The sequence below is a fragment of the Anoplopoma fimbria genome, chromosome 12 (assembly GCF_027596085.1).
Source record: "Anoplopoma fimbria isolate UVic2021 breed Golden Eagle Sablefish chromosome 12, Afim_UVic_2022, whole genome shotgun sequence".
NCBI lineage: Eukaryota > Metazoa > Chordata > Actinopteri > Perciformes > Anoplopomatidae > Anoplopoma > Anoplopoma fimbria.
Window position 1 is genome coordinate 9,561,166 of NC_072460.1, and position 24,060 is coordinate 9,585,225.

Sequence of the window (24,060 nt, forward strand, 5' to 3'; positions counted from 1 at the left end):
TAAAGCTAACTACAGCTATCTTTCACTATAAATAAAAACAATTAATTTCATGGGTTCTTTCCATTTTGGCACACTAACGCATCAAAAGAGATTCAGAATCTCCCTCACGTTCTGGAGTTCATTCCTTCAGTATCAAGAAAAGAGGGATGAAATGACATGCCTTCATTTTCACTCCTCCAGTCATGACAAAACAACCAAAAATAAATACATACACACACATTTCTGAAATCAAATATGTAAGAGCGTAATAATGAGGAAAAAAAAACTATGACAGCAAATGCAAGCCCCTTGGAAAAGAAATGATTGTCAGAGAACAAAACATTTTCTATGGGTTATTTGGCACATACCACTCTTGCTATGAACAACTAGGTTATTTTTTACACCATATGACAATATCATAGAATTTTGGTCCTTCTCTAAAATAATTATATTAACAATTTAGCACTGTGGTGCCTACAAAAACAATACTGTGGTATCTAAGAGTAGAGGAAGTAAATAAAATTAACAAATGACGATGAAATAAACAAGCAGAGAAAGACTTTCCTCATTTTTTGAGTATGATTTGAATTCATTTTCAGCATGATCAAATTGGGTAGTGTCCCAGATAGCTCATCAAAATCACCAGTTGCTGTGCACATTTGAACATTGAACATCATTCTCCTTGTAATCATTAAAAAAATCAACAGTCTACTGGAACTTTTATTCCCTCAAGTAACATTTAGTGTGGTGCTATTGTTGATTCTGCAGTTATAACTGAAATAAGATCAGTACATGATTCGCCCGTGATTGGTGGGGGAAACCTGGAGACAATAGTCTGAAACACCAACACCTTGTGGACATGCAGTGCTAATGCAGTGCTGATGCTGCAGTGCTTGTAGTAGGCGCTGTACACAGACTTTAAAGTCATACTAGTCATTAAGTGTCTTTGAGAGCCTTACGTTGGGTCTCTGTGGTGCTGGAGTGAGCCTTGTGGACTTGGGGAGGATCAGAGTAATGCAGAGTTTCAATGCTGTTGAGAAGCAGTCATTGTGTCCTTCACATCAACAGGAGCTTAGCAGTGCTTTCTTTTTGAGTCTTGTGAGATGTCTCACCAAGGGACAATCTCTCCCTCCTCTCTCTCTCTCACTCACATCACACACACACACACACACACACACACACACACACACACACACACACACACGCACACACACACACACACACACACACACACACACACACACACACACACACACACACACACACACACACATTATTTCTATCTAGAATGAATGTGACACAGAATTCTTCTCTAGCGTCCATGTTTCTCACTACTCATGTCCACTCTGTCTCTTGTTCTATCCATTTGCGAAACCAATGTTTCTCCTACTCTTCCTACCGCTTTCGCTCTCTCGTCTAGATGTGGTTGAGCGGGTGAAAGCTGCTCGTCTCAGACGGTCCACCTCCCATGCTCAGCCAAGCGTCCAGAGAGTTCTGGGAGGGCGCGTGCAAAGGGTTGTTCTCCGAGAGAGACAGCATCATTGCATAAGCCTGCAGGAGAACAGATTTTTAACAGGAGGAACCTCAATCCTTTCAAAAACTAGTTTTTAGTAACATTTATCTCTTTCAAATGTCCTTTTTGTGATTTACTAAAATATGTATTTTTTGGGGGGAACAAACTTGACTATGATATTTTAATATTTTTATGGAATACTTTACCTTTTTTAATAGCATACTATACTATGCTTTTTATGGCAAACTAAACTATGATTTGACAGTTTTTGTGACATGCTGTGCTACGAGATTTTTTATGCATTTTTATGGCATACTATACTTGGATACCTTTATGGCAGTTTTTATGACATTTTCTTTTTTGCATTACATTTCTTTTCATGACTATACTGTGAATTGTTTTATGACATGGTGTATGATGTACCATACTATAATTTTTTGATGACTTTCTTTAATGACATCCTATATTATGCCATTTTTACCTCATACTATACAAGGACTTTTTTTAAATGCTTATTTTTATGAAATACTTTACTATATTTTTATGACAGCTTTTGTGACATACTACACTCTATTCTAAAAGTTATCAATGTTCTCAAAGTTTTGATGACTGAGTGCCAATTTAAAGAGCCAGCATATGATATGATTGCTGAACAGGAAAAGTGCACAGATGCAAAATATTGTTTCCATTTCACTTCTTTTTTCACTTATAGTGCCAAGTTCTCCACCTAAATCACTAACTTTAGGTAACAGCACAGCTTGAAGAAGAAGCAGAGCTAAGTGTATTAAATGCAGACTATTTTAAGGGAAAGTATTCAAATGGAGCACAGACAATTAAAATATAACACATGCATTTTATGTCACGTTCAGGGGCTGCACAAAATGTTCCTAAGGGCCACTATTGACTTGCTTGGAGCACTTTGAGAAACTATGCTGTAAACAATCATCAGGGTGATATTTCAATCATCATTATTCCACATCAAACAGATTATTAATGATTGATTATATTGCTCTTATTAAAACAGACTTGACAAAATGCTTCACAATTCAGGATACAAAGCCATATCATACCATCATTTCTAGACAATATACCCAGTAACTTTGTTCTTCATTAGACTGTTTTAAGACTGAAGATCAAAGTAAAGAGCAGGTTACAGGTAATATGTAAGTCAGTTAAGTGAGAGGAAAAGACGAGAGGGAGCAGGAAAAGAGGCACTTTTTAGGTACAGCTTCAACAACAACCTTTTCTTTCCTTAAGCATTTGAAAATATGAAAGAATCCATCTCATCTAGAGCTGGGCAATATGGCCAAAATCTTCTTTCACAATATAGATCATATCCTATGTCAATTATGATATATATCATGAAATAGCACTTTTTTTGGTGATTCAATAAATAAATAGTCTATATGAAATAACCACATGGAAAAGCCTATTTTTGTCCTGCCTGAGTTAAATTCTCAAATACAGCTATTTCAAGCTTTACACTGACTATGTTTGCATGAACGGCAATAGTTTGATTTAACTACACTGGGTTATTCCCATAAAGAGATTTCTGATCAATTCAGATTTTCTGAGAATATAAGGTATATGGTTGTTACCATCAATTTAGATGAATAATTAAATATTGTGTATCGCTATGTCTCAGTCCAGGATTTAGTCACAGTATGATTCCATTGAGAGAGAATAAATGATCTTATTGAATTATCAGCCAGCTCTAATCTCATCCTTTTTCTCTGTCTAATCAGAACAATATGTGTTTCCTATCCCTCCCTCTTTTGGTGGACTTCCAAAAGCCAGTCACATACCTGGGTTTTAGCCTGCCTGTATAATGTCTCTTTCAATGCCTCCGACTCTAGTGAAGTGTTAAATATGTCTTTCACATCAAAGGGTTGCTCATCACTGGCTGCTTTACGTAACCCCTCCAGACTCTTGGGAAAGCTGGGCAGACCCTCCAGGTCCAAGAGAGAGCCTTCCTCTATACACCTGCACACCGATGGATGGATGGTTGGCAGAAATATGGCAGTATGGATGGGTTGGTTGATAGACGGATGGATGGATAAATGGATGAAGAGATAGACGGGAAGGGATATATGTAATGGAGAGGGGGACGAAAGGAGGACGTTAAAGTGAAAGAAAACATGAGGAGAAGAGAAAAGGAGAGGAAGGATCAATAAAAGGACTCGTAGAAGGAATACATTAAGAGAAGGAAAAGGACAGAAGAGTGGAAGCTGAAGCTGAAACTGTGTTTGTTTTGTTTTGAGGGGAATTTATATCAATCCATGATTTACTTCTGCCTAGTGTTCATTAGTGGCATTAGTTATAATTGAAACAATACAACTATCTGTTTCTGTTTAAAGTTTTTTTAATAGATATGGGGTATAATGCCATGGTTATTAAGTGTAGATAGTAAAGTGTCCTTTAACACTGACTTTTGTGATTTTCTGTATAAATAACAAGGTGAATACCTGCGAGTGTGTTCATAGCCCATAGCTAAAGGAGCTGTCTCTGTCTCCTCCTCCTCCTCGTCCTCCTCATACACTCCAGTTGTGACGGGAGACGGTGACTCAGGCGCCTCGTCGTGAGACTTCTCTGTCAGGCTGCCTTCCTCCTCCTCCTCATCGTCGCCCTCCACTTCCTCCTCCTCCTCCTCTAGTCCCCGGAGACCTAGCTTAGAGTTGGACAAACTGTGGCTCGGTGGGCGTTCCTCCTCAGCCTGGTCTGATCTGCAGAGGGATCAAAGGTCAAAGTAGAGAGGAAGTGTTAGTGATGTTGACAACCGTTTCTAAGACGACAACCTTTCTCCTCCCGTATAAGTGACATTTCAGAATAAGAAACAGCCATTTAGACATCATGTGTAGTAATGTTTATACTGTCTGTGGTGCTGCGTGTTCCTTGTGGACATTTTTTATAAACTCTGTTACAAAAGCAAAACGCTAAGTTTCTAGAATTGTGCAAGGCAAAAAACAAACAGACTGAAGTTCTTCCTGGCTCTTAAAGCATCATGTGAGCAGTCTACCTAGCCAATCAGTGAGGGCTTAAGGAGAAAGACGCTAAAAATCTGAATCATGAGTAATGTAGTAGCCAGGGTTTTTCAGAGAAAGATAAATAGAGGAATTAAAAGGGAGCATATCTCTGGGTTTTTTTTTCTTTTTACATTTTATCAGTACCCAAAACTTATTTCCAAATTTGGATTGCTGAGTGCTCTTTTTATTTCTTACCAGATTGAAAAGTGAAAAAGACTTAGTTTTAGTTTTGGTCTCTGTTCAGTCTGAGCTGTGTGACTGTTACCATTTCCTGACCATCTAAAAGACATGACTCATCACAAGCAGCGGGGGAAAAATAAATAATCTGTTGACAGCATGCACAGCCCAAGTCCAGTGTCCACACAAACAACATGGTTGCTGACAGTCTGCCTGGAGCACTTTTCAAACGGTCTGCACATGATTAATTGACCAGCTCCTCAGAAACAGAGCAGGAGATGGCCCGCTTCAGACCGGCTCCTCTACACCCCGTAATGGTGGAACATACTTTGTGTGACTGAGGGAAGACGATGGCTGATCTGCAAATAGGCTATCAGCACACCACCATTATGACCTGCCATCTGTACATTTTCCAGCCAGCACCCCATCTCGCCCCCCCTCCATCCCCCCCAGACCACGATGTCATGGCTCATGATATCATTTCCTCTGGGACGGCAAATTTACCCCTTCCCCTTTTTTGCCACACAGTGGACATTTATCAAATCAGACAGGATTACCTCTGGGAAGGGGTGCACAGGGACAGGATTGGGTCACACACAGTGGGTGGGTATATGCGGGTAAGGGGACTTTGAGGGGAAAGAAAAGTTTTCCTCTTTCAATCTAGATTAAATATCACCATAATCAAATTGCAGAGCTGGTTGGTGGGGGGAAAAGTCCATGCCTCTGTACAGAGAAAGAAGCGTAGCTCTGACAGGGGGGCCCTGGGTTTTGTCATTTAGTCTAAACACTTCAGTTGGGTGTTTGTGTTAGCGGGCTGGGGGTATGGCTATAACGGGTGGATGGGGGAAGAGCTCCATCATCAGAGGATCTACTAGATAAATTCCTAAACCTGAGTCCAACTGCCAGCCACTGTAGCCCAGTCCCAGACAAGGAACCAGCACCAACTGTAGTTTTATCCAAACCATTGAACTGGAGCCATGGCCTGCTTTTTTGTTCAAACCCGAATTATGACCTGGATTAAGGTCCTGAGTCCTTCAAGACTACAGTGCTGGGAATATAATTTAGTATTCTATGTCGTCTAAACCCCCTAACTTTTAAACTTCCCACCCTGAGAGTAGCAGTGCTGTCTCAGCATCTCCAACATCTCCAGCTTGGAAACTGGTCAAAGTTTTCATGTGAAAACAAGAGCTCCCAGGGATTTTTATTTTGACTGGCTACGATGCTGAAAAAGGGGAGAAAATACGTTGCATGGGCGGTTAAAAGTGATTACAGATAGTCATCCATGAATGTGTGTTTGCGTTCGGCGTTTGACTTAAGTCACTCAGAGGGAGAATAAACAGCAGGCTGTCTGGTGGGTGGACAGAATGAATAATACATAATTACAGACATTAAAATGTCAGGCCAACTTGTTGTGGATGAGACTCAGTATTGATCCCAGATGGCAGAGGGGCTAAATTGCCACTGGGTCTGCTGGCCATAATGCATGTTGACAAGTAGCAGGGGGGACTGATGGAGAAAGACAAAAAGTGAGACTACCAGAAAGGAATTCACATAGAGAATGAGAGTGAGATGAAGAGTGTATAGAGTCAAAGAAACTCCTACTTTTTTTAGCCTGAAGCTTCCCACCAAATGAGCTTATTATACTGAAAGCATTTCACGACAAAAACAGGGTGCCTCTTTGGTTTAAAAATAGATCAACCATTTTCATAATTTTACAAGTTATGACTTTTAGAGTGCAAAATAAAACACATACAGTACCAGCCAAAAGTTTGGACACACCTTCTCATTCAACTACTTTGAAGAATCTAAAATATGAAACATATTCTGGTTTGTTGAGCATTTGTTTGTTTACCACATAATTCGATATGTGTTCCTTCATAGTTTGGATGTCTTCAATATTAATCTACAATGTAGAAAAAATAAAAATAAAGAAAACCATTGAATGAGAAGGTGTGTCCAAACTTTTGACCGGTACTGTATATGAAGATCAATCCTGACAGAGTTACTGGTAGGCAGAGTAATTTATCAACTATAGCTTCATACAGCAGGTATGAATTGCAATTCATCAAAAAGACAGCTCTAGTAAAGTTTTAGACATGGCTTAAATGTTTAGAACTAGAAAAAAAACCCTTGATGGTTTTGATTGCTATATGAAAAGAGCTATATATATATATAGCATGCATACTCAATTCACCTGAATGTTTGTGCTCTGTTTGAATAGACCTTTGTTCCACAATGCAGTGCACAAAGATCATAAGAAGCACCTCAAAGCTGCAAAAGTTGTGGGTGGTGTCAAAGCAGCTGCAGTAAGAGCTTTGTTTTTTATTTTTGTTAAATCTATTTTCTAAAAGTTGCACTTAGCACTTACAAATTCAAGCCACTAGAGGGCACTGTGCACCAGGTAATGGCATGTATGTTATCATGTACAGGGAGAAATAAGGGGCTAAAAAAACTCTGAGCACAACAACTGCTGCTTTTAGTTTAACAAAATGTGTGTGTTTGTTGCTGCTTCTCCATAACTGTCAGGATTAAATGCCTTTATAAGGGTAAGGATATCAAAAATGTCAGAATGAGGACATTTCACCTTTTTGCTTTAGAGTTTGGATTACAGTCAGGTTTAAAATCAGGTTAAAGAATGAATTGGCACGGGGAGCTGAGGGTAACATGGATCAAATCTAATCACTGAAGGTCTATGTGAGCAAGTTTTTGTGTTACCTCTTATCCGTGGAGCTGGAGGCCTGGTTCATCTCACTGTTGGAAATGAAGTTACGGATTTCTGAGAAGTACGAGTCCTCCTTCTCATCTAAAAGTGCATGATTGTCTGGCTCGGAGTTTGGGGAGGAGATGGTGGTTCCTAGGTTGGAAAGCATCCCGGACTGTTGGCTCACTGTTGGGGAAAGCGTGCAGTCATACACATCCACATGCATAACCACACATGGACATTCACAGCAGTCACACACACACAACCACGCACACAAGCATGATTAGTTTGATGATCATCAGACATACACAATAGATAAGTTTCAGGAAAATGCTAAATATTATGGTGGTTATCACTATTATAAACATTATTCACATTTCAATATATCAAAACGGATGAGATTGTGCTTTTTTTTATAAAACATAGTTGAACATATTTTAACAAACAAATGTGCATGCAATTTTGTGTAGGGAAACAGTGACATAAGGCAAACGTTGTTAGATTTCAACAAAAAGCTTTTATATTATTTGTGTTCTTACAAATTCTTGCATGTTTTGACATAACCTTCTTCAGAAAAGTATAAAGGGGAATACCACTGTTTTCTGCATTCTGCATCACAGTTAACTGAGGAAATGCATTTTTTTCAAGACACTTGAAATTAGATTAGTCTTTATCAGACAGCGATATTGGATAGATGACAGGAAACAAGAGAGAGAAAGAGATGCAACAAGGGTCCCATAACCCTGGCATCATAACCCTCAAACTATGAGGGAAACCCATAATCTTGTCTATGTTTTCATCCTGGAACACTAACATTATAAGAAGAGGATGTGACCCTGACCCTGAACCGAACTGTACTGGTACACCTTTATTTTTTTCCTAAATTACATGCTTGACTTGTGTATGTGTATTTAAACTCCAACCTTAGTTTAGACTTCATATTTAGGTAGCATTTATAGGTTTAGAAAAATATTTTCCCCTTAATTTATATTATTTTTGTTCTTTTTCTTACTGATTTTATAACATTGCTCTTGGATGAATCACAGTGGTGTTTAAGGGCAAAGGATGGTGTTTTTTCTAAATATAAGAATAGCGGTGTTTGTGTTTTGGTTATGTATGTTTTCTTAGTCTGTATCTTCGCAATTTACGTCCCATAATTTTAGCAGATGCTATTCGCTTACTTCAATTTGACTCAGAATTAACAATCAAGGCTACATCAGAAACAAAACATATGGGCACTCAACAATGAACTGCTTCTTATTAACATACTTAAGTCAAACAATTGCATCCCTTGGTATTTGAGAAAGTTGTTTGTGAGTTGGTAATTGAACAGTTTACAGCTCCACTGGTTTATAATAAGTTGCATAAGGTAAAAACCAAGTGTATTGCCTTGTTTGTTGTGTCATTTCGAATTAAGAAATGTTAGCCCAATTGTGAAGCATGGATCCCTTGAATGAAACTGCACAAATACGAAATCATTCAGTTAAAAAGTTTCTGTTGCATCCATATTCAGTAGCTTGCGGTGTGGTTAAAAGGCTGTTTTTGGCAACGCAGTAGGAAAAGCAAGTGTCAATTATTTAATTAAATGGTTTTCCTACTTCAAATCATTCTCAGCACCAAGCTAAATCTTTTTTGATTTGAAGATTTAACATTTTCCAAATGGGTAATATCAGCCATTCATTATTCAGTCCATTAACATAACACAAATACCAACTACCTGTTTAATAACTCTATTTGAGTTATAACGGTCTCCCTTTTTTCAGAGAAAACTGAGTCATAGATGTTGCAAACTGACCAGGAATGTTCTCATGCTCGTGCTTCTTGAGATGGCGGTCGAGGTTGGTTTGTTGACCGAAGCAGCGGTTGCACAGGTGACACTTGAAGGGTTTTTCCTTGTTATGGATGTTACGAACGTGGCGTTGAAGATTGGATGAGATGCTGAATGAGCGGTCACAGTATTTACACCTGCAAAAGGAACACATAGTTCATGTTCACAGTGATTTTATAACAAGAATTAAAGAAATTGATTAAGCCAAGCAAACAAAACTAAAAAAGCAGTGCCAACAACGGGTTAAAGTGTAGAAAATAGCAGTGAGATACGCAGACTAAGGCAAATAAATGCGAGCATCTGTGATGACATGAATGAACTTGAATAGAATACCTGTAGGGTTGTTCCCCTGTATGTGTCCGCAAGTGTCTGGTGAGGTTTGCAGAGCGAGGGAAGATTTTCCCACAGTACCTGGAAGTAAGAATGTAAAGGAAGGCAGGGAAAAGGGTGATTAAGTGTATTTTACCGTCACTGCAAACATTTTATGTAACAGAATGCATTGTTCACGTATGTAAACATATGCTCAACACTGGAATTCACATGCTGCACCACAGGGCACTTACCTGCAGGAGTATCGCTCCTTGCCCTTGCGGAGGATGGCATCTGAGAGGGATGGTGGTGGTGAGCGGAAGTTGAACAGTGGATGAGCGTGTTGCAGCGAATTGGGCGGGGGGTCCAGTTTTAGAGCGCCAAAGCTCTCGAGCTTCTCTGTCATGTTCTCCATGGCTGACATCTGAGGAGATGGTAGAAAAGAAAAGAAGGGAACAGGTAAGATCAAATATTTTGATTAGAATCAATATATTTTTTTGTTTTTTTTCTAAAGTTGATTGGATTCATTCAATCAAATCAGTATTTGTGTATTAAAGGTTTAATTAGAAAACCTTGTAGTGAAAAGCTTAATATAGCAATTCTGCCATTACTGCCATTACTTATATATATATATATATATATATATATATATATATATGAGAGAGAGAGAGAGAGAGAGAGAGAGAGACATAGGAAGCCCTTAAAACAAAGACACAATGTCAGAAAAAAACAGGGAGCGAGTGAAAGAGAAAGAAGACGGAAGCTTTGAGGAAGCAGTATATCAGAGTTTAGCCTTGTTAATTGTGCTAAAGGCGAGTCACCTCCATGACCTATGACACATTCACAAATGCTCAAGTACCATTCCTCCAGTGCCCCCCCACCCCTTCATACACCCTAACCTCCAGCTTCAGTGCTTGGTTTTCTACCTCTTGCCCTCTTCTGCCAAAGCTACTGCTGCAGGCTGGCAAACTGGCTAAATGAGGCATTCAAGAGTCCTGATTGGAACTGTACAACATAGTTTGAGATACCCCCAACTGATAGCCGCTTCCCCTCCGCTACAAGCATGTGAACAAAGGGGGCCAGTTATGTAGGAGTTTATTTGCCAAAAACAGCTTACATCCTTCCTTTTTTAGTGAATACAGGACGGGAGAGACGGGGACAGACACTCCGTCTCGATTTGTTTATTCGCAGTCTGAGAACATGTGGAGGGGGAGCAGGGTGATTCCAACATGAGACCGAATTAGAGGTGGCATTGTTTTTGTATCACTGGGTGGATCACAGCTGAGACACTCTGGTATTAGAGGTTTCTAAATGCCTGTGAAACTTTTTATCCCAGGGATATTGATCAATTTAAGATGATGCCATACCATCCAATGATGAAAAAGTACAATGTTATGAGTACAGTGTGAATGTAACTGACGAGAGGTGCCATAAAAAAAAAATCCATGTTAGCTTTTCTGATATAATTCTGTAAAGTCAAACTACGCACATATATGTATAATGCCCTATGTGAAAATGCATGTTCATTTTATCTAAATGTATCTGTCTGCCTATGCACCAAATGAGTGTTTTGCAAAGTCACAGTTGATAGAGGACACAGATTTCCAGGTCAGATTAAACAGTTTCCCCAACGAGAGCCCCCATTCTCCTGGAGACAAACACAGGATGTCCTTGATGGACACGGTGCTATTATCTAGCCAGCCAGCCAGCCACAGAGAAAAAAATTGGAGGGGGTTGAGTTATTAGCTGGCCTGTGGGCTCCCAGTGCATGAAACAATGCCACAACTAAGATTAGCGTGGCCAAGAGAGGCAGTTTGTTACTATTCAAACAGTTATTATTCTCTCTTTTATTAATACTATCATTCCTTGTAATCAAGCCTTGTAGAGGTAGGGAGGGTCTGGGGACAGTTGAACAATGTGACTGATTATCAAAGGGGCTGCGATAACAGACTGTGTCTTCTGAATAAGGTAGAAGTGACGAGGTACACAGGCGCCATCCAGTAAACAAAGGAAGAAATCATAGAGAACCCTTGAGAAAATAACATCAACACTGTGGAATGATGGTGCATGGGGCCCTATCAATTCAGGTTGCAGCAGCGTGGGAGGCAGGAGTGAGGTATTTTCACATAATACATGGTTTGAAAATAATAGTCGATTGTATCTGAGAATAATCAGTCTGTATGCAATACCTGGAGGTCAATTCCCCTGTTTGTTACTCCCTTGCCGTAGTTTTTGTGCAAAGTTCATGTACCTTTTGCGGTTTCTACTTTAGATTGAACCATGTGCCTTCATAGATTTAAAATGTGTCTGTGTGTGAGTGCGGTAAGCCTACCTGTGGATGGAAGAGTGGTGGTGAGGGCCTGAGGAATTTTTCCTTCAGAGCTCCTACAGGATCGAGTAGCTTCCTCTTCTCCACCCTGCTGGACCAACAACAAGGAAGAGGGTTACGTACCAAGGTCAGAGTTCATCTACAACCTCATACCACACACTGAACACCTTCTTCAATGTGTGAACATAAAAGCTCTATTATTGCTCATGTGGAAATATCAGTTTCTGGTCTAATCGTGGCTGAAATACCTGTATATGGGGTCCATGAAGAATGCTGAGGGCTTGGCGTAGTGCAGGGGTGGTGGCTGATGTGGCTGTGCGTGTTGCTGCTGGTGCTGCGCAATGGAGGTTTGGTGCAACGACTGGGAATGGAGCTGTGGAAACCCAACTGGGGTTTCGTCCTTGATGGAGACCCCCTTTCCAATTCCAAAGATGTGGTTTTTTCTATTTGGTGGCTCAGCCACTACACCATTATGTCCACCTCGGCTCCGACCGCCAATGCTCAGGTCCAACGGCTGTTCTTCCCCGCTAGCTATTGATAAAGGTCCACTACTGCTCCCAGAACTACTTTTGGGGTTTGAGGGGTTTGTTGGGCTGGGATGAGCTGACTTGGTCTCCTTGGCCTTTGTAGTGAGATCAAATGGTGACTCTCCTGTGGAAGCAGGAGCTCGTGGTGCACCAGACATCATCTTGTGCAGCTGCTCGTGAGGTGACTTGGGCTCTGCCTTAAAGAACATGCTGGGATTGAGGGCACCTCGATCAGCGCTGAAGGGATAGAGGGAGTTGTGGAAGTTGGGCAGAAACTGGAAGGGAAACATGGAATGGTAGGGCAATGGACCCATTTTCTTCTCCTGATGGAGACCAATTAAACCTGGACCAAAATATTTCTCAGCAATAGAGGCGATGGCTTTGATAGAATCTGTGGTGGCTGCATTTGCATTTATGTGGGTGGGCGGCAGGGCTTGTTCATCAGGCGGTGGGAAGAAGGAGTGCTGGGATGGTGCAGAAGACTGAAAGGGACGATCAATAGCAAAGTTTCCAGAACTTGACACAGCTGACATCAACGCACTGTCTGTGTCTTCTAACTGGTGGCCTTCTTGACTTGATATTGCCCCAGACGGCTTCCTTCTTTTACCACTTCGCTCACGTTCACTCTCTCCATCGCTCTCCAGGTCAGAACCATCACCTGAAGCAGTACCAGTGGTGGTGTCCAAATCTGTCCCACTTGTGGTATTAACGTCTTCAAGGTCACTACCATCAGACAAGTCTGCCATCTTAGATTTTGGCTTGGCTTCTCCAGAAGACAAATCCAGTTTGTTCTCTTTTTCTTTGACTTCCAGCTGATTCAAACTGTTACCTCCATTGGTGTTTGTGGAACTAACCAGGGACATTGGAGGGGCATCTAGGGGACTCCGAGGCAATTTCACCTCCTGACTGCTGCCGCCCAGCGGGCTCTTTAGTAAGGGGGTAGCCTGCAATAAAGGTGGTCGCGGATACAGTGATGGAGAGAAGATACCTGGGAAACCATGATGGAGGGATGGGAAGCCATGGGCTCCTGGGGAGAAGGGCAAGCCAGCATGAGGGTGGGGTCGGGAGGGAAAGTAGTCAGTGAAGCCTAAACCTGACTGGTTTAGACCTTGAAGGTGGTGATGATGGGACTTGACCTTGGCCATGATGGGGCTGGAGCTCAAGGGGATGCCAGGGTTGAACATCCCTGCTGGAGAGCCGTAATGGTTTTTGCCCTCACAGAAGCGGCGATGCTTGTTGAGGGAGGAGGTAGTGCTGAACAACTGCCCACAGTCCTTACACTTGATCTGGGTACGGCAGTCAGCATGCATACGCTTGTGGCGGCAGAGGTTGGAGAACTGGGTGTAGGATTTGTGGCACACCTCGCCTGGGGGAGCAAATAGACGCAGCCCATCAGGGCCTGGTTAAACCCATTTTAACACTGTCTCTAACTTTGTATACCAAATCAATAGCAACACATACATCTGAATGGAAACTGCTGATGAAATAGCTTTGCTAAAGGAATGGACTGTTTTCTGTGGATGAAACCAACCACTCATTCTGCAATTGTATATATATTACACTTACAACTGAATATATGCAAGAAAAAGCATAATATATATATATATGTGTGTATGTAATTATTAATAAAATATAAAAATATATGTCACTTTCATAAATTATATATTCTTTTTATTATTGTAGAAGTAGTCCAAACTATATGTGACTATAAGATAAAAGAGTGTACGTACGTAAACAGGTCAAATGCATTATTTACATTATTCAATCAAATTAAAAGCAATTGAACGATGATCCCTGGACCTGTATACTTGGTTCAAACCATGTAAACAGGATCAAAAAGTAGGTGAGGTGGACCAAAAAAACAAGTTTAAAATGAATGGACTGTTGAAAATAAGGTGGTCATTAACTTTGAAAGTTCTCACTTACAGATAAAGGGTTTGACACTGCTGTGGATGTGCTTATGCTGCTTGAGGCCTGAAGAGGTGGCAAAGGTCTTGCCACACTCAGGGCATGTATGAGCGCGTGCCCCCACGTGCTGAGAGCGGATGTGACGCTGAAGGTTGCTGGGATCTGTGAACACCTGAAATTTGATAATAAGCGTATGAAAATACAATGTACGCTAAAATTTACAATGTAAAAAAAAGCTGTTTTTTCAGAATGACTATGAATAAAACCTAAAAAACAATACCAGCAGAATTTCTGAAGAAGAAGATAAAGCCTGCGTGTCCAGTGCACAACTTACGTGCCGGGTATGCTGTACCTTATCACAGTTTTCACACTCAAAACGTTTGCCACTGTCATGTGACATCTGGTGGCGGATGAGGTTGGACTTCCAGTTGAAGGCTTTGGGGCACTGGTCACATTTGTACTCCCTCTCCTCAGTATGGACTATCATATGTTGGCCCAGACTTGATAAAGAGAGCACAAGACCATCAGTGAAATCAATAAATCCTAAAAATCCCAACTTATAGGATAAATACACTGTAAGTGATGAACGTGTTTATCTTTATGAGTTCTGAAGTATGATAGAAATTGTTATCATGAGTCTTTGTACCTGTACTCATTTGGGAAAATCTTCTCACAGTCTTTACATTCGTGGACGGGCTCGTCGCTGTCCTCACGTTCCTGTTTGAAGTCCTCTCTCAGTGAGTCAAAGATGGAGCCGCTGCTGGAGCACGAATACTTCTGGTGCCGCCGCAGCTCAAGTGTTGAGGAGAACAGCTCATCACAGTCTTCACAGCGGTACATCTGCTCGTCTGCACATACACAAATACACAAATACAGGTGTATTTAGCAATCACAAAATTAAGCTCCCTGAAATACATGATACCCATTTAAATTCCCCTGAGTCTACCTAATAATTAATAATTACTGTTGTCAAAACTACATTTTCCAGTTTTACCATTCTTTGAATTCTTATGTATCATCCTATGAAATATATTTCATAAAAATATTGTATCAAATATTTCTCTAAAAAATAAATTGAAAAAGCCCTCCCAAAGTAAAGAAATCAAAACTTTGACCAACCAATTTTATCTTTAGGAGCAGGTCAAAAGTCATTTTTAGTATTTTAAGTACAATAACTATTATAGGGGTATCACACTGCTCAGCCTCCCTGGGAAAGTTTACTCCAGGGTGCTGGAAAGGAGGCTCCGTCCGATTGTCGAACCTCAGATCCAGGAGGAGCAATGCGGATTCCGTCCTGGACGTGGAACAGCGGACCAACTCTTTACCCTTGCAGGTCTGTTGGAGGGTGCATGGGAGTTTGCTCATCCAGTCTACATGTGTTTTGTGGACTTGGAGAAGGCCTTCGACCGTGTCCCTCGGGGAGTCCTGTGGGGGGTACTGCGGGAATATGGGGTACCTGGTTCGTTACTACGAGCCATTCGGTCCTTGTATGACCAAAGTGAGAGCTGTGTCCGGATACTCGGCACAAAGTCGAGCTTGTTCCCAGTGCGTGTTGGCCTCCGCCAGGGCTGCCCATTGTCACCAATCCTGTTTGTGATTTTCATGGACAGGATTTCAAGGCGCAGCCGGGGGAGGAGAGTTTCCGGTTTGGGGACCTCAGAATCGCATCCCTGCTTTTTGCAGATGATGTGGTTCTGTTGGCTTCTTCAGAACGTGACCTTCAGCACGCACTGGGGCGGTTCACAGCCGAGTGTGAAGCGGTCGGGATGAGAGTCAGTACCTCCAAGTCTGAGGCCATGGTTCTCTTCCGGAAAACGGTGGATTGCACCCTCTGGGTTGGGAGTGAGTCACTGCCCCAAGCGAGGGAGTTCAAGTATCTCGGGATCTTATTCACGAGTGAGGGTAAAATGGAGCGGGAGATGGACAGGCGGTTCGGTGCAGCGTCAGCAGTGATGCGGGCGTTGTACCGGACCGTTTTGGTGAAGAAGGAGCTGAGCCGAAAGGCAAAGCTCTCGATTTACCAGTCCATCTACGTTCCAACCCTCACCTATGGTCATGAGCTTTGGGTAGTGACCGAAAGAATGAGATCGCGAATACAAGCGGCCGAAATGAGCTTCCTTCGTAGGGTGGCTGGGCTCAGCCTTAGAGATAGGGTGAGGAGCTCAGACATCCGGAGGGAGCTCGGAGTAGAGCCGCTGCTCCTTCGCGTCGAAAGGGGCCAGCTGAGGTGGCTCGGGCATCTGATCAGGATGCCTCCTGGACGCCTCCCTTTAGAGGTTTTCCAGGCACGTCCAACTGGTAAGAGGCCCCGGGGTAGACCCAGAACACGCTGGAGAGATTATATATCTCGTCTGGCCTGGGAACGCCTCGGGGTTCCCCAGGAGGAGCTGGAAAGTGTTGCTGGGGAGAAGGACGTCTGGAGGACCCTCCTTAGCTTGCTGCCCCCGCGACCCGGCCCCGGATAAGCGGAAGGAAATGGATGGATTTAAATGTGTCCATTGACTTTTAATACATGCAAACATAATTGACTACATTTTATGGGAGTCAAGTCAAAACCTTGCTCTGCACAAAAAACAAATGAAAAAATTATTATTTGTTAACTCCAGTCTCATCTTCCTGATAATGCAGAACAAATTATCCAGCTGTATATAAAACTCTTGATTCTACTAAAAAAAGGAAAATCTTGGTGTTCGTTACAGCTAAACAGACTCATTAAAATGATAAAAGCAACAATCAGGCAATTGACATACCCATAAAATGAAAATCAATTAGCAGTGAAATGCAGCCCTAATTAACACAGTTAATTGCTTGTTAAAGCAAGTGTTTGCTTGAGACTGTAGGTGTAATAGCACACAGGGGAAACAATAGGGGCTGGTCTTCCCCTTCCATGTTGATAACCTTTACAATACCTCTCACCACCAAGGTCAAATACATAAAACTCGGGCCAGCTTTTTCAATAGCAAGTTCCTGAGTCAGACGCCAAGTTCAACAGATCAGGGGAAAGCCCAGTAGAGCGTCTCTGTGCACAGACATTAATGTGTGTGTGTGTGTGTGTATGTGTGTGTGAGTGTGCATGTGTTTGTATGAATGTTTTCCAAAAAGAATGAGCCGCAAGGAACAGAGGTAAGCAGGGGCACGGTGGCGCCAACCCCATGGTGATTTCAGCGCCAACCTGCCGTACCCTCTTTGCCATGACCCGAGCAGCCAACGCCTGAGTCGGCCCCCCAGGTGTCCCAACACGCCATGCACACCAATCCATCATTTCAAGCTGTACTAAATTAGTTTATCCAAAATGACTTACAGTGCATGGCTCACCTTTTTTTCTACTGCATGTGACCGTTTATCCAGCTGGAACTTCTTGGGCACATTAAAAGGGCATTAGTGTAGCAACATCAATGTGTGTCTAACCTTGGGGAGTAGAATAAATGACCTTTTGGTCAATGGGCCATTACACTGAGCTTAAATGCTAAACTAACGCGCTCACTTTGACATCAGTGTGCACATATTTCATGGAGAGCATTTGCTCTGAAGCGCAAACATCTCAGCGCTCAGATACTTTTGTCTGTCGCCTTTAAGAGTGGAATATGTTTTGGAAAAGAAGAGGTGGTTCATACACAGCTACAATCATTTTTTGTTGAGTTTGAGAAGGTGTGTGTGTGTATGACAAAAGTACTTGCAAATCCCCCTTGCAACATGAACGTAGGTGTTGACAAAATCTCTGCATGGACACTCTGGTGTGAGTACGTATCAATGTGTCTCAATGAGGGATGCTCGTAAATAAAGGTGCTTGCGTGTGTGTCTATCAGTTCCTGTGTTTTTTCAGTAAGTCTGGTCTGGGCGGGTGGGGTGGTGTTGGGGGGGTGGGGTTATAAAGGGGAGACTAATAGCTCTCTGGGATACGAAGGGAAGCACAATTATGTGCAGTTTAACAGCTAATCTGGGAGCATGGGTGAGGTCTCAGGGGACTCCTCAAGTCCTCTACTTCAAATTCCTTCTCCGATAAGCCAGACACAGAGAGCAGGGCTGCACTACCAAGCTCCCACTCAGCCATGCTACCTTTCTCTCTCACTCACTCACACACGCACACGCACACACACACACACACACACACACACACACACACACACACACACACACACACACACACACACACACACACACACACAAATTAATGGAGACAAAACAGACATCATCCCTTCAGTAGCTGGACTTTCACTGTCTCTCTGTTCCCTTCTTTGCTGCTTTTCTGTCTCTCTCACTCACAAATAAACATCCTCGAACAGTAGACGAACTGTTGCACTTTTTTTTTTTCTCGAGTCTGCCTTCATCCCTCTAGCACACCAACACATTACAACAAATACTTTGGCTCTGACACACACATTCTGGCAGGTGTAGTGTCTCCCTTAACTATGTCTGCCTCCCTTTTTTTATATTTCACATACATATAGGCCTACACACAGAGGAATTGAACAAATAATTTACAAGTCTGCTCCCTTTTTGACGAACTGCAACAACATGCCAATCTGCATCTTTTCAATAATCAAGCCTGCTCTGAGCTTCTGGTCCCTCTTTTGTCTTTGGCATGGAGATCTGTGCTTAAACTACGCATCACGCAGGGAAAAACCTGGTGAACTGCAGAACATCTCACGAACATCTTGTTCTCACTTCACCATATTATAGTCATGACAAGAGTAATCAGATTTTTTTTTTTCATCTGTGGTTCTAGAAAGACTGGAAACACAACAAAACAATGTTACCTGACAACAGCATCTCACCACAATAAGACCAAGATGTTTAAAGAAATACAGTGGAACTACGTCCCCTTTTCCGCTTAAGTGAACTCTGAAATAAAAGCCCAGATCGACAGTGAATAGCTGTCCAAACTAGATTATGAGATAAAATATTTGATATATTCAGTCTGACGTGTAGAGGCACATGTAAAACGTATGAGTAGCCTTCAGTGAACGAGGTTACCCACTCAAATGGAAGACGGGCGGGTGAGAGCAGCTACAAATGTGACGCACTTTGAAATGTGATCCAGTAGGCCTATACTGTATACGCAGACATCAGTGTTCAGCAAGGTGTAGCGGAGCATTTAACACACATGATCTTGCAGATTAGAGTTAGAAAGCAAAGATCAAACCAAAACTCAAATACATTTATTTGCAAGATATATATTAGTCACAAAGGGTGTATTGTTTAATTTTATTTGACATCACTGAACCAACAGCCATTGTTAGGGGATAAGGATTTTTTTTCTTTTTTTTAACATCAATTGTAATTTGCCAAATATTTTACACATGTCTAACTAAAAAAGTAGGTTTAAAGACTGGCTTTATAAAACATAAAGTATATCAGGCTGCCAGTTTCAATCAACTTGAATCTTTTCAATTATTTAACAATAGGCTACTCCATAAATGCTGTAGTTATATAATATTAAAAGTACCACTAAAAAATAACGTAAAGAGGTTTGATTAACTTTTTATTATTTATTTTTACTTGGAACGCGGGGTCGATTCCCAGGGGCATCAAGTAACTACACGCATGGCAAAGTCCGTGAGCCTGACACTACGTCGGCCTAATGGCCACTAAAACGTAGGCAGATTTTCTGGGACAAACTGCAACGTTGACTTGTGAATAGTTAGATATAATTATTAGTATTATTCTTTGGCTGAAATTTGACAAATAAAATGATCGGCTCAAACATCCTGAGTGCTCCCATATAAAGTGTTCTTAAGCATATGACTTCCTAATAATGTCCGTTTGATCATGGCTTTCCGTGAGCAGAAAGGTTCTACTCACTAAGGATGGAATATGACAAGTGCCAATTGACGCCCTAATAGAGTATTACAAGCAAAGAGGCCCATTACATTGCAGCATTGTAATGGCACAATTCAGACCAGACTCTTACGAGTAGCCTTCATTATTGGCAGGCCAATTCTAAATGACAGGTCCAGAAACGGCTTCAACCAGATGCTTTAATGCGGGATTTAATTCTATCCTGGAAATTTATGATTCGAATAATTCACATTTCGTGAGGAAAAAAACTCTTGGAGAGAGATATTGGTGTCTTTTTTCCCCGTCACATTAGCGAGGTTATGGAGTGTGTTGGCCGCTGAAGCAGCACAGGATGCAGGTTGGAGTTTGTTTAAAATGTGCGCTAATGACGCGCATTAATCTTACCTTGTAGGTTGGGTGCCATGGATCCCTCGGGGAAAATGCCGTCCTTCATATACACTAAGAGCTCCTCCCCTGCTTCGATGTCCCGGACAGCTTTATAATAAATCTGAGGAGAGTGAGAGAAAGATAGAGGGGGACTTTAACTTAAGGTCAACGTCAAATGAACAAGTATGGACCCCCATATACTTATTATCGCAGTTAAAGGAAGGACCTACTGCTGAAATTGATAATATTAACATATTAACATTGTTGTTATTAAGACATTAAAACGACAAGCATGTCTAAAAAGAAATGCATTATCCAGAATGCAGAAGAGTTATGGAAACATATTTTGTTAACAATATTTTCACAAATTATTTGTAGGCCTAATGAAAAGCCTCGCTGTCAGGGGTTATTTTAATATATGATGCAATACAATGGTTTGCTTAATAATGCATTTACTCAATGTTTAAAAGCTAAAATAATAGAAAAAAAACCCAAAACATGTTCCCTTCTTAAAAATCACTTTAAATAAAACCAAAACTAGAGTTACGTTCTTTCACGATGAATTACACAAATATTTTTAAAAAAGACAGAAAATGCAGAAGAAATCCAGACGATGTAAATACTGCTGTAATTAGTCTAAACAGTGACCAAACGAAAATAAACATCAAACAGCTTAGCTGCTCTGTTGCATTTTTTCATTTACAGCTGCAGTAAACCGGGAAATGTCGGCTCTTTAACTGCACACAACTATTTATTTGATCGGGGTAATTTAACGTGTGTGATCAGGCAGAAATTACTGCTGGATTATGAGGTTTTTTTTGTGCATGGAGAGCTGAGGAATTAGAAATAACGGCAATACTCGAGTCAATTCAGAGCCGAGGCCTTATCAAGTTTATATCTAACATCTCCAAAATCCATTAACCAAACTAAGCTTAGACATAAAGCCTTGTCTAAAGAAAAAAAACTTCAAAATGGATCACAATCAACTTGAATAATTTTCCAATTAAAAAAAGTCTCACAGCTGCTTTTATGCATCCCAATAAACCACAGCACCACCACCACTTCAAGGTGCATACAGGAGCTGTGATCTCTCAACACATGGGGGCGCTCTGCACCAACTGAACGATGTCACTACAACAAGATAGGCAGAGCGCACACACACACACACACACACACACACACACACACACACACACACACACACAGCCACACACACGGAGAGAGGCCGGTGAAACTAACTTCCAAGACTCAGTGCTCTTAAAACGAGAATGAGCAAAGGCCTAAAATCAATGAAAATATCACGTATTATTATTTTAATTATTTTAATTATTATTTATATTAAGTATTTGCAACAACTAGACTACACACGGTGGCTGCGGCAGCCTCTATGCATTGTTTCGATCTGACCTTTCTTTTCTCCGTGAGACGGAATAGTTGCGAAAGTTGCGCGGCGCTGCGGAGAGCCTCCAGCTGCAGTAGCACTTCGGTCCCGGTGGAGTTGGCGACACAACCCATAGTCGGTCCGCCGGAGAGGGAGCGGGGCGCTGGAACGGACAGGGCCGGGGAGAGGAGGTCGCGGAGTGGCCAGGCGCGCTGCAGACGGTCGGTGATCTCGAGATGAAGCCCGGCGCTCCTCTGCTGGGCTACTCTCTAATCTAGTCAGCGAGCGCGTCTTTGATGATGATGATGAGTCTCTCTCTCTCTCTCTCTCTCTCTCTCGCTCTCTCTCTCGCTCTCTCTCTCTTTCTGACTCTCATTCTCTCATTCATTAGTGATTCCCTATTGCCCCTCGGTGCTCTCTCGGTTACCCGTCGGCCACTCCTCCTCGTCTTATCTCCAGCCAAAAGGATTGAAGGATCTGCGGCGCAGACCCCTCCCCGTATCTCCGATCGCAGCCGCCGCTTTGGCCGCTTGATAAATCTGTTATTGATGTAAATAATGGATAAAGCAACCTGGCCGACGTGCACTCACTTTATCTGCAATATATCACTCCAAAACGCAAGGGGAAGACACACGCACGCGGTGATATAGATAAGCACATAAACGTATCGCCTTTGTAGGCATTTTTTTTTTTTGATTAACGTTATTTAAGTTTGATTAAAATTCAGAACCATTATTTCGTTCACGTTCTTTAAGTCTGTCCTATGGACATGAGTGCACCGCTGCATAGAGCATTGCTTTGAAACTCCGAGGTCAAGTTTGGATTTATTTGTGGTCAGAATAGTAGGCCTTATTTAAACTGGGTTGTTTAAAGGTGATATTTTAATACACCTTGTGAAAAATAAAGGTCTGTTTTCATTAATTCACCAGCAAACAATTTTTTTTTAAAAAAGCGATTCAATATTCATAATTTTGGGGGATTTTCTTAATCCATATGTTTAGCGTGACACGAAAATGTAAATGAAAGAAAAACACTTCAATTCACTACAACAACAACATAATATGCTATTTAAGTAATTTCAAAAGTGTTGGGTTATATCTATTGCTATTTATTTATTATTTATTATTATTTAAATAGCTTCATTTGTGACGTTAATGACACATCTCATTCATTATTATGACAGGACAATAGGTTAGAACATAATCAGCAAATATATACATTTTTTCTTTTTAATGAGCCAGTTGATAAATGAAGACATTTTAATTACATTCATAATAAATATTTGACATGTCTGCAGCATTTTGAATATTTTATGAATCTTTGTTTGTTTGTTTGTGTGTGTATTCTACAGTAGAGCCAGCACACTCAGATCTGTCTTGACCTCTTCCCATCTCTGTCCAGTGTTCAGGGGACAGATGCCTCATCGATCAATGCCAGCCGTAGGGCCCGCAATAATCCCCCACTGTGGCCTCAAACACACACGCTAACGCACACAGACACACAGACACACACACACACACACACACACACACACACACACACACACACACACACACACACACACACACACACACACACACACACACACACACACACACACACACACAGCGTTGTTGGAAAGGCCTCCACTCCAAAACACAAAAGATGAAGGACTGACAAGAAGGTGGACAAGGTTCATCTTGTCTTCAAACCCCCATCAACTACCCACTGAACACACACACACACACACACACACACACACACACACACACACACACACACACACACACACACACACACACACACACACACACACACACACACACACACAGCCACTTGTGCTCTCTCAGCAGTTTCCTTTACTATATGCGACTTGGCCTTCGAACCACTGAATGGCCTCCCTAATACACCAGTTTTGGGTGATTGTTTGGAACTATTTTAAAAGGGGGAGACACCCACACGCAGATGCAAACTGTAATGGCAATTTTCCGACCCCATATTTTCTTCCATAACATGGGCCCACACTGTCAGTATTCTTTTCTGACCAACATATACTTTGTCCATATTGCCCAGGCAGTTGGGCAAAATGCAAAAGAAACCTTACATGTTACTCAGAAAATTTGTTTGATGACTGATTAAGATGATCAGAAAATACCATGGCCATCTGTAAATGCCTACACTAGTACACCTTTATGAAACAGACACACATATTTCTCTTATTAGAGTGCTTGAAAAAAAGCC

At 41.6% G+C, this 24,060-nt stretch overlaps 1 protein-coding gene across 2 annotated transcripts; it reads right to left on the reverse strand.

The window, feature by feature from the left end:
• Positions 1-1,211: 1,211 nt before the first annotated feature.
• On the reverse strand, positions 1,212-22,130 carry prdm16 (PR domain containing 16). Of its 2 annotated transcripts, none has more exons than XM_054608581.1 (13): positions 21,867-22,130; positions 20,478-20,580; positions 14,941-15,142; positions 14,647-14,794; positions 14,313-14,466; positions 12,108-13,752; positions 11,863-11,950; positions 9,785-9,954; positions 9,555-9,632; positions 9,189-9,358; positions 7,408-7,579; positions 3,958-4,215; positions 1,212-1,530 (listed from the first exon to the last, which is right to left on the reverse strand). In XM_054608581.1, the coding sequence occupies exons 1-13, from the start codon at positions 21,972-21,974 to the stop codon at positions 1,518-1,520; spliced, it is 3,309 nt and encodes a 1,102-aa protein (XP_054464556.1). In that variant the 5' UTR covers positions 21,975-22,130; the 3' UTR covers positions 1,212-1,517. The 2 variants fall into 2 exon arrangements, with proteins under 2 accessions (XP_054464556.1, XP_054464557.1); XM_054608582.1 differs by lacking the exon at positions 21,867-22,130 and adding an exon at positions 21,479-21,557 and having other exon boundaries at positions 14,629-14,794.
• Between the last annotated feature and the right edge of the window lie 1,930 nt (positions 22,131-24,060).

Bases quoted from the DNA above. Each gene is read 5' to 3' on its own strand.
- prdm16 (XM_054608581.1), bottom strand. From the start codon at position 21,974: ATGGGTTGTGTCGCCAACTCCACCGGGACCGAAGTGCTACTGCAGCTG. The intron at 14,795-14,940 runs GTACAAAGACTC...CTCTTTATCAAG, and splicing joins ATTTTCCCAAATGAGTACAG to TCTGGGCCAACATATGATAG. The intron at 9,633-9,784 runs GTAAGTGCCCTG...TCTTACTTCCAG, and splicing joins AAGGAGCGATACTCCTGCAG to GTACTGTGGGAAAATCTTCC.